Below are 9861 nucleotides of genomic sequence, written 5' to 3' on the forward strand. Positions count from 1 at the left end.
TGCTCACTCTGCCACTGGCTCACCCCCATCCTTCTCCTTGCAGACATCAACGAGTGCGAGGAGGTGGGCGGCCCTGAGCCCCTGTGCCGGGGTGGCACCTGTGAAAACACTGAGGGCTCCTACCGCTGCCACTGCTCACCGGGCTATGTGGCCCTCGCCCAGCCCCACCACTGCGTGCCCCAAACAGCCCAGAGCCCAGCAGCAGCGTAGCTCTAGGGGAGCGGCAGTGAGGGTGCCCCCGTCCAGTGCGTGGCTCTGGCACCCGGGACCTGGGAGCATGGAGAAAGGCCCCCCGGGGCTGCGGGTGCTTCGAGGCTCTTCGCTTCTTCCCCTCCGAAGCGCACAACTTCCCCACCACCTCTCTGTACAGGCCAGGGCTGAGCTCCCAGCCTCTGCACCCCCCTCCACCCTGCCAGCCCCTGCCGCAGCAGAGTCCACCCTGGACGCCAGCACCCGGCACATCACCCCGTGCTGTGGAGGCTCACATGACACCTTCCCCTGCCACACAGCCCCAGCGTCCCCCTCTTGCCCTGCCAAGAAGGGGGCTTCATCTCCCCACCACTGCTGCACTGACCTAGCGACAAGCCTCACCCACACCATGGGTGCTGGCCAGCTTCTTGTGAAGCATCCAGCCCCTAGGCCAGAGCTTTGGGGGGGGGGGGGGGGGGGGGTGTCAACCCCAGCTTTCTAAAGCTACTGTCTAACCTCGGGGTGCAGGGGAGAGGCCGGAGGGGCTCCAGGGCCAGCTCTCCCTGCAGCCAGCCCAGGTGCATTCCTCAGCCCTGCACTTTGCCTTCATGCCCCACACCGGCTGGGCAGTGAGAGGGGAAGGCAGGTCCAGCTTCCTTTCTGTAAAGCTGTTGGTGACCTTTATTTTTAACCGAGTCTGCTGGAAACTTCTCTCATGTTGTTAAATAAAACATTTATTTTGGGCCTCTGTGGCTCAAGACACTGGGGCTGATCCGAACTGTGCTAGTTTTGCCTCTGCCAGGGGACATGAGCCACATCCTCCCTGTGGGTCCAGCCTGGCAATGCCACCCCACTCTCGTAAGCCAATTCTTACCTCTCTCACACTGGCACCCAGCCTCCTCCTGCTCCTGAGCAGAGACCCTTGCCAGGCCAAATACTTGCTTATCTCCCCAGCCCAGTGCCTGTCCCAGGAGCCAACTTCAGCCCCCACAGACAGCACAGCAGTTGTAACTGTTCACACACAAGGGGGCTGCGCTTTATGCATAAGAGCATGTAGGTTTCTGCAGTTGGTTCTTGGGCAGGTCTGGGAGCTGCTTTTCCAGCCCCAGAGCCCTCACTAGAAATGGCTTTACCTGTGCTGCAGCAAGCAAGGCCATGTTATACACCACCACCTCCTCAGGGAGCCTTTGCACAATTTCAGGCCGGCACAGGGCCAGCAAGGCAGGAGCACAGCCAGACATCACCAACTGGACACCCTGGCAGCCAGGAGCAGATATGGCTGGCCGTTTGCAGGTCACCTACAGTCAGGCCAGCAACCACCTCCATCCATGCCTTCAGCTGAGAAGTAAGACCAGCCCACCCCCAACTAGATGCCTACCACTCTGCTTTTCCTCCTGCTCCTCTCCACTCACAGAAGACAACACAAGCAGATTTTGTCTAGCCTTTATTAAAAGGAAAGTTATAAAAAGAGGTTCAGGAGCTCCCAGCAGCTCCAAATTAGTAGTAGTGCAAACCATTGGTTAGAGAAAGAATCATCCCTGCAGAGACATCAAATGCCATTTGGCTTTGCATCCACAAAAAGGAAGTTTTCCCAGCTGCAGTCCTGCCAGCTTGAGTAGGGGCCCAGGACAGAGCAGGCTGCCAGCTCAGGGAGTCTCCCCTCCTTCCCTCTCCTTCAGCTGCATGGATGGCAAATGCAAGTCCCAGGGGCATCCTGATTGCGACAGAGCAGAAGTGCAGGAGGGTGGATGCAGCCAGCATTCTACAAGAGGCACTGAAGGGGTTACCAGTTAGCAGCTCAGACACTAGCCAGGTTCATCGCAGAGAAATTCCTTTGTGAGGACAGACGGCTCCATTTCAATCAACTAAAGCACCTCCACAGAGCAGGTGGAGGATGATGCTCAGTCACTCCTCCCCCTTGAGCTGCTGTGAGAACACCCCAGGGGACTCTAAACAGAGTAAGAGCCCTCTGCCTGTGGCTGACCGTGCAGGAACACAGTACTGGCTGCTCAGAGGCTGCAGAGCTCTGAAGGAAGCAGTAAGAAATGCTTATTATATAAAATAATTTGGCCTGTGTTGTCTTCTGTTTTTCCCCTCCCCAAGCCCTACTAATGTCAGGGCTCCTCAGCTGGTGATCTGCACTGGTATCTTCCAGCAGAACAACATCTGGTCCTGGTCATCAACCAGCTCCCACTTCACAATCAGTTTAATCTGAAAAAGAGAGAAGAGCAGAGGGAAATAGAGTGTTCAGGAGACTTTAAGGCAAGGACATAGGGAGGGGAGTTGTCACTTGTGTGGACCAAGGAGGTCCTGGGAGTTCTGCACAAAGCGGATAGCGCTAGGGCATCGCCCCCACGGCAGTAGGTGAGCCATGCTCATGCAGTGACTCCTGGAGTATCTTACATGGATGGAGAGTTCTGTTGCGTGACACAGGAGACCTCCAGACACTGCACTTGGATCTCCACTCTGAATAAGCAGAATGGAAACACCCTGCAGCCTCCCAGCTGAACTACACCCTGGAATCGAGCACCCCCAGTTTGGGAGCATTTGGCTGAATGCAGCAGGCTTTGTAAGGAGGCATACTTGGACAGCTGAAGCCACTTCTCAACAGCTGGAGCCGGGCTGCTTCCTCTGCTGGGTCTGTCCCAAAGTGGGAAGTTGAGACAGGGTCATACTCACAGCAGAAGTGCTACCAGATAGTCTGAGGAGTCTTCTAACCTCTTCCCTCCCCTCCACAGGACAAGGTGTCCTTCCTTAAAGGCAGGTGGTGGGACTGTCCCAGGAATGATGGTAGCTCTGAGGAGCAGACCAGCTGCCTGCTTACTTACACTGGGGTACTCGGTCTTCACAGGGAGTTTATTCAGGTAGCTGTAGGAATGGCCCTTCTGAATGGGGCACTGGATCCCGGACTTGCATCCGTCAGGCTCAGGAATGGGAAAGGGTATGTCCACATGCAGCATCTCACCATACACCCTCGCTTTGCTGCCCTGGCTCTCGATCTCTGCAGAACACGGAGAAGCACGAGTGTGGCACCGGAGCAGGGAACACATTTCTACCTTACACCCTCCCCTCCACGTACCCTGAAGGCTGCAAGAACGCGACTAAGGGACACTCTTCCTCCCCGGCCACTTCTTCCCACCCAGACCCCTCTCCGGCCACCCTTCACCACTCCTCTCCAAGCAGCGGGACAGAGGCGATCGCCGCCCCCCGGCACCCCAGCTGGGGAAGCGATACTTACTGCTGGCGAAGGTGACGTTGATGCTGTAGGATGTCCCCTTGTGGAGCAGGCAGGGCTGCGTGGGGCAGGGGCTCACGTTCACCTCTTGGATGCTGCCGTCTTTGGAACCTGCAAGGAAGAGCCGGGCTTACCGGGCCTTCTCCGCCTGCTGACCGCCCCCTCGCCCCGCGGCCGGCCGGAGCCACTCACCGCAGTCGACGAAGCGGAGGGGCTCAGCCAGGGCGGTGGCGGCGGCGCCCAGCGCCAGCAGCAAGGCGAGCGGGGACGGCACCATGGCGGCGGCGGCTGCGGCGGCAGCAGCGTGAACGGCGGCGGCGGCTCCTCCGCGGGGTCACATGAGCGCGGCGGCCCCGCCCGCCGGTCAGCTGGGGCGCGCCCCGCCCGCGGGGCCGGGCCGGGGGCGGGGGGTCGGCCGGGGCCACCGCGCCCCGCCCCCCCCCCCCCCCCCCCGGGAGGTTTCCGTGGAGCTGGGTGAGGCTGGACCGCGCTCCAGTGCCGCCCCCGGTGCGGTGGCCGAGGCTGCAGCCTGGAAAAGGGCAGCGGATACACCGCCGTGGCTCCTCCGCTACAGGAGAGGAGAGGACGGGGGGGTGGGGGGTGTACTGTGATGGAACTACAGCGCTTGGACAGACAGACAGCCTGGAAATCCCCACTCCTGGGCTGTACTGGCGCATTCAGTGCTAAAGGGCAGCGGCTGGAGGACACGCTCGCGTACAGCCAGTGCGATGGGCTGGGAAGCTCTTTCACTGCCTCTGCTGAGAGGGGAAAAAATAAACATGAAGAAGCTAGCGTAGTAGACCGGCCTATGGCCTTACTTGTTACTTAACTCCATACATCATGTTCTGCACGTTCAAAGCTGCCCGTGCAACGCGAGTGCCGAGAGTTACATCTACGAAGTAATTGGCACGGCTGCTGCCGTGCAGAGACTGCGTACAAGTTAGCGCTGCTTCTCAAACTTGTGAAACACCGGAGACTCCCAGGGCTTTATGCTGTGGATGTGAGACAAACCAGGGGACAATTAAAACACTTCAGAAAGCATTTGACCCAAGCTAAAGTTGACAGCTGTTCACCAATTTCGCATGGTAGCAAGTGTTACCCTTACTGGGGTCATGTCAGGAACACAATGGAGAGAAAGGCACACGAGTGCTGATTTGGTAGGAACAGAGCTGACACAGCTTCCCCCCTTCAGACCTCTGTCCCAGTGAGGTGTCTGCCTACTCAGCTTCAGCTGCGCTGCCAAGTGACTCAGAGGTGAAACCCCCACGCTTTGCTCAGGCTCTCCAGAAAGGGTGTCACACCAGAAACCCCAGAGGTGTTAGCAGGACTGAGCAGGACTTGCTCTCATGTGTCTCTGCTGAGCAGTTTAGCTCTTCAGAAGAAAAGGGATCCCTTCCTTCAGAAAGGGGTGTGGGGTGCTTTTTTTTTTTTTAAAGGATTCCAAGTAAGCATTCGGTTTGTAGAGGCCTCAAAAAACCCCAAAGACCCTGCTGAGACTAAACCGTATATTTAAGTCCACCTAGCACACTTCATAACCGACCCAGATAAAGTCTTTTCCTTGCACATGGGAACTCATGCCCTTAGAAAGGCTTTTCTTCTCCCCATCCTTCAAGTCTTACAGATGGTAAGCAAAGCCGCCTATCTGACTGCAGGGAACAGAAGTGCAGTAGGGTCAGAGCAACACCATAAACTGCTGTCACACATTCACAGGATAAGCACTGTCATGCTTGGGAGCAAATTCCACAATGCATTAAATCGGGAAGCCTCCCTGTGAAACGGCTCAACAGATATCTTCTCTTCACAGATGCTTTTGCACAGTAGCAGTGACTACGCACATACAACTCTACATGTATTTCAAAGGCTTTGAACTAAGAATCATTGAATCTAGGATCAAAATTAACACATCTATTCCCCCCCAGACCTGGATTAATAAAAAGCCTAAGAAGCATAAGTTTGTAAAATTACAGCCAAGGCCTTTACACAGAAAGAAGCAGAAACCTTCTGCCCAAGGTTTTTAGCTGGTATCATGCATTACCATCATGCCAGTTTTGCAATAACAGCACTAAAGCTTTGATTGCCCAGGGCAGCATAAGCATTATAGGCCAAACAGACCTTGCTTTTAGGCACATGCCCCTTTCAACATCTGATACAGGACATGGGCCTCCAGGTCACCTTGGAGCCCCAAATACTCCAGAAAGACTTGATTCAGCTTTAGGCTGGTCTCATTATTTTGCAGACAGGGCTCCTCCCAGATTACCGACATCTCAGGGAGCCTGTGCTAAGGTGCAGAAACATTAGGGGAAAAGGCTAAGAAAGCCAACCGATAAATTCTTTCCAGCAAGACTGATACTCAAGTTCTTCATTTCTGTAATCCAACCAACTCTATTACATGAGGAAAAAGTCTAAGGTTCCACTTTATGAGCTACCTACACCCAATGAATCCAAATCCCTCTAACAGCATTGCACTTGCAGCTCAGTAAACAGATGCACCTGCAGGCACTACAGCAGCAGTGAATACAGAAGTCAGGTTCTCAAGAAAATCCACATACAGAGACTAATCAATTTTACCATTCTTTCAGCCAGAACATGCTCCTTTTGCTACAGACTGTCAGAATTCACATCAAAATGCATCACAATCCGCTCTTGGATTCAACACCACACCAGAGGCTTTATTATCACCGGTTTCTGAAGCACTGAAACAAGTTCAGCCTTCCACCAAAACAGATAAAAGGTGATTTAAGCATACACATTGCAGAGAAGAGTAGAGAAAAATACCTAGAGAATTCAGCTCACAGACAAATCTGTTCAATACAGTGTGCTTAAAGAGAGCTAAAGGAACTCCCCAAACCCAGATACCCCAGACCAGAATAAGAAGGGGAAAACAAAACACAACCAAACTTAACACCAGGTTACACTAAGCTGTCAGGAACAAGATGACCAACAAAATCACAGCCCAGGAAGGAAGAAAACCTGGACTATAACTCTGGGTGAGAGAAAAACACCACCATAATACGCAGCTAGCAGAAGCAAAAACCAGCCCAACAGTAAGAAAGAGGTACAAAGAAATAGCTGTTCTCCTTAGTTACACCCACCTCTCCTAGCTGCTCAAAAAATTTGCCCCCAGCACCTGAGTCACTCATCAGCATAATGGATTATTAATTAGATTAAATTAACTCTGAGTAAGGCCAGATGGCTTTCTCATTCTTTCAGTCTGCAGTAATGATCTGAGCAACATCCCGAAGTGCCTTGAAGGTACTTGTCACACTTCGGACACTTAACACTGGTAAAAATGAAGGCAATTAGAAAGTAAGAGTGTCTGTTTTCTGGGGCTATATCCATTCTCCAAAAGGCGCTGACAGTGACTACAGTCACAAGACAAGGAAATACAGTAGGATCGGTCTAATACACCCTGCAGGAGAGAGAAGGAAAGCTGCTGCTGTATGGAAAGCAGGCACGATCCCCCGCCTTTTCTCCCAGAGTTCTTGATTTGCTCCTTCGGATTTGTCTGCTTTTGGGATGCCACATTGATAATAACTGGAGAAACACCCCAATATGTTTTTAAAAACATTAAGTGTTCTGATGGAGATTCATCAGCCACTGCAGGTACCTACATTGATACCAGCCTTCCCCCCCTCCCCCCCGGACTCTGCCTTTGATACTTTCCTGGCTTTATCCTAACGTCGTCAGAGTTCACCCAAGAGCAAGCAAGAGTAAACAGCTCAAACAAGTCTTTATTCACATGCTCAGGGTGGGACAAATAAGCAAAAGCACGTGGTTGCAAAAGCATCATCGCCTTGCTTGGAGCAGGACGGGTGAGAAAGCAAACCGTCACAGGGTCCCCTGACGTTCAGTCACCCTCTCCCGCTGGGATGACTGGTTTCCCTCCGCCATCCCACTGTGTGACTCTCCACAGGCCTGGCCGGGGGCGAGGAACAGGATTCCTCCCCCAGAAGCACATGAGCAAGAAAGAGATTAAGACCCTTAACCGTGGGCGCATCCGTGAGCGACCGGCCAGACCGCTGTCACACGGCAGATGATGGGGAGGAGGTGAAACCGCCGAAGGAAACGTCCCTCAGGCGGCTACAGGGCAGGGCCGGCCGGGCTGCCGGGGGCCCGGCTCCGGCAGGGGGGAAGCCAGGAGCGGAGGGGACGGGAGGGACGGTGGGGGAGCGCGGGAGGCTGAGCACTAATCCCCCCGCGGGGTGTCTGAGCTAAGCCCCTGCCTGGTAAAGGAGAGCAAACCAGAAAAGCCAGGACCGGGGAAAAACCCCAAAACCCCTTCAGTCGGGCCCTGCGTTTGCTCCCCTGCTCGCCTAACTCCCCCCGCGGCGGCTCCTTGATCCCCCTCGGGGTCTCTGGGTTCTGTTCGGGCTAAATAACCCTCACAGCTAATTCCAGGACAAACACGCTCTGCTAGAGAGCGCTGCCTTATTTATTGCATTGCTCTTTACTGGCTTGTTACTGCTTATTTCCCTGCGTGAGCGTCACCGCTTGTGAAAGCAAACACCCCCAAGGACTAACGGCGGCTCCGTGCCTTTGCCGGGGACGCACCGCGCCGGCCGGGCCCGCCCGGCGGGGCGGGCAGCGCGTTGCCCCTAGCAACTCCACCGGCTCAGCACTTCCGCCTCGGCGGGCGCCATGGCGGCCCTCGCCGGAAGCGGCGGCGGCGGGCAGCCAATGGGCGGGCGGGGGCGGGGCGCTGAGGCGGGCGTCGGGGGCAGTATGGCGGCGCCGGGGGCTCTGAGGGGCTGGTGGAAGTTGGCGTTGGGCGGCCGGCTGAGGAGGTACCGCTCCGCGGCGGGCCCGCTCGGTCCCCTCGGGTAGGGCGCCGAGTCTCCCCGCTGTGCGGCAGGGGGTGGCGGGGGCCGGGGCCGGTCGCGCCGCCCGGTGGCGGGGACCCCTCTGAGGCTGCTCCTTTCCTCCCCTCTCCCTGAGACAGCTGGTGTCCCGCTCCGCTGCGCAGAGGACGAGCGCTGCCGAGGCCCCTGCCGCGCCCTGCCTATGCGGTTGGCCCCCCGCTGCGGTGGGCATCGTCCTTCTCCCAGCCGGGTCCGACGGAGAGTGACCCCAGCGAGGGACAGGTCTTCCTCAGCGAGAGCTGCGTGAAGGTAGGGACCTCGGGAGGCAGCTCGGGTGCCTCTTGGAGGGATTTCCAAGCTGCCTGCTCTGCTGTGGGCACATAGGGGAGGCGTTTGAGTGTTTGCCAGTTTGTTCAGCAGGTCTTTTAATTCTTTCCTCCTTTGCAGAGGCTGCTGGAGATTACAGAAGGCTCAGAGTTTCTCAGGCTGCAGGTGGAAGGAGGTGGCTGCTCTGGATTCCAGTACAAGTTTTCCTTGGACACAGTTATCAATCCTGATGACAGGCAAGGGCAAAGGGGTGTAGTGGTGGTGGTCAGGTGTGACTGTTCTTTGCAAAGGTGATGAGAAGGGGGTGTGTGATGTGACAGTACCTTGCGTTGAAGGGAGGAAGCCTGTGAGATAAGGAAAGTGCTCACGCAGTGCTTCTCTGTTGGGTCTGCAGCACAGTTAATGGTTAAATATGCTGCTTTTCTGCAGGGTGTTTGAACAAGGTGGTGCCCGTGTGGTCGTGGATGTGGACAGCCTGGCCTTTGTCAAAGGTTCCATGGTGGACTTCAGCCAGGAGCTGATTCGCAGCTCCTTCCAGGTGGTGAGCAACCCCCAGGCAGAGAAGGGTTGCTCATGTGGGACTTCCTTCTCTGTCAAATTCTGACTGGACTTCCCATGGATGGACACTGTCTGCAGAGACTTCCTGGCAGTCTTCAGAGGGTTTTTGCTTGTTGTTTTCCTAGCTGCTCCCTCTCATCTCCCTTATCCTGTAACACAGCTGTTACATATGACTCCAGCTGTGTGTGTGTCTGCACTGAGCCTATCTGAAAGACTTGTTGGCCTTCCCTTCAGAAACATGAAGTAGCTGTGAGCACGCACACGGGAACATCTTCAGCGCCTTGTGAACCACTGGCCAGGTGGTGCTGACTTGCCTACCCTGTCCTGAATATGGAACCACTTAACTGCTTGTCTCTGCAAGAGAAGGCTGTATATATGTGTGTGTGTTTATTGAAAGTTCCTAGTAAAAGAAAGTGTTTGATTGGTATTGCTCATGCATTCTCAGACGGGTAGAATCTGGGTTCTTTCAGGCTACTGTTGCTTATTCCTTGTCTTCCAGCTGAACGGGACTCGAACTCTTTTTCTCCTATATACCTCCCAGTATTGTTGACTCTCCACTTCCCAACTCACAGTGGGCTTTTCCAGATATTTCACTGTTCTCTTACCCAGCAGGCTTCTCTTGGTCCCAGGAACCTACAGTGGTTTTGCTGTCAGTCCCTGGGATGAAAGTGTTTACTTGTTTAGAGTAAGTGAAACTAAAAAAAATTGAGGTAGGAAGAATTAGTAGCTTATTTCTTTTCTTTTAAAAAAAAA

General features: G+C 54.9%; 3 protein-coding genes across 4 annotated transcripts in view; 2 read left to right on the top strand and 1 right to left on the bottom strand.

The window, feature by feature from the left end:
• The window catches only part of LTBP2 (latent transforming growth factor beta binding protein 2), a 76004-nt gene extending 75055 nt beyond the window's left edge, over positions 1 to 949 (top strand). The window contains exon 36 of the mRNA XM_049826000.1: positions 44 to 949. Within this exon, the coding sequence (XP_049681957.1) occupies positions 44 to 210 (167 nt within the window). The 3' untranslated portion in view covers positions 211 to 949. The remainder of the gene's footprint in view (positions 1 to 43) is intronic.
• A 667-nt stretch (positions 950 to 1616) lies between these two features.
• On the bottom strand, positions 1617 to 3747 carry NPC2 (NPC intracellular cholesterol transporter 2). Its single transcript, XM_049825643.1, has 4 exons — positions 3617 to 3747; positions 3428 to 3535; positions 3018 to 3190; positions 1617 to 2400 (listed from the first exon to the last, which is right to left on the bottom strand). The coding sequence occupies exons 1-4, from the start codon at positions 3699 to 3701 to the stop codon at positions 2314 to 2316; spliced, it is 453 nt and encodes a 150-aa protein (XP_049681600.1). The 5' UTR covers positions 3702 to 3747; the 3' UTR covers positions 1617 to 2313.
• Positions 3748 to 8127: 4380 nt separating this feature from the next.
• Positions 8128 to 9365, top strand: ISCA2 (iron-sulfur cluster assembly 2). 2 transcript variants are annotated; one of them, XM_049825642.1, is made up of 4 exons: positions 8128 to 8208; positions 8364 to 8532; positions 8671 to 8786; positions 8980 to 9365. In XM_049825642.1, exons 1-4 carry the CDS (start codon positions 8147 to 8149, stop codon positions 9152 to 9154), a joined length of 522 nt encoding a protein of 173 aa, XP_049681599.1. In that variant the 5' UTR covers positions 8128 to 8146; the 3' UTR covers positions 9155 to 9365. The 2 variants fall into 2 exon arrangements, with proteins under 2 accessions (XP_049681599.1, XP_049681598.1); XM_049825641.1 differs by having other exon boundaries at positions 8132 to 8244.
• The last annotated feature ends 496 nt before the right edge of the window (positions 9366 to 9861 follow it).

This window comes from Accipiter gentilis, chromosome 22 (genome assembly GCF_929443795.1).
Source record: "Accipiter gentilis chromosome 22, bAccGen1.1, whole genome shotgun sequence".
NCBI classification, from domain to species: domain Eukaryota; kingdom Metazoa; phylum Chordata; class Aves; order Accipitriformes; family Accipitridae; genus Astur; species Astur gentilis.

Coding starts and splice junctions, on each gene's coding strand:
- NPC2 (XM_049825643.1), bottom strand. CDS start 3,701: ATGGTGCCGTCCCCGCTCGCCTTGCTGCTGGCGCTGGGCGCCGCCGCC. Junction 3,536..3,616: donor CCTCCGCTTCGTCGACTGCG/GTGAGTGGCTCC, acceptor TCTTCCTTGCAG/GTTCCAAAGACGGCAGCATC. Junction 3,191..3,427: donor CAACGTCACCTTCGCCAGCA/GTAAGTATCGCT, acceptor CGTGTTCTGCAG/AGATCGAGAGCCAGGGCAGC.
- ISCA2 (XM_049825641.1), top strand. CDS start 8,147: ATGGCGGCGCCGGGGGCTCTGAGGGGCTGGTGGAAGTTGGCGTTGGGC. Junction 8,245..8,363: donor GGCCCGCTCGGTCCCCTCGG/GTAGGGCGCCGA, acceptor TCCCTGAGACAG/CTGGTGTCCCGCTCCGCTGC. Junction 8,787..8,979: donor GTTATCAATCCTGATGACAG/GCAAGGGCAAAG, acceptor GCTTTTCTGCAG/GGTGTTTGAACAAGGTGGTG.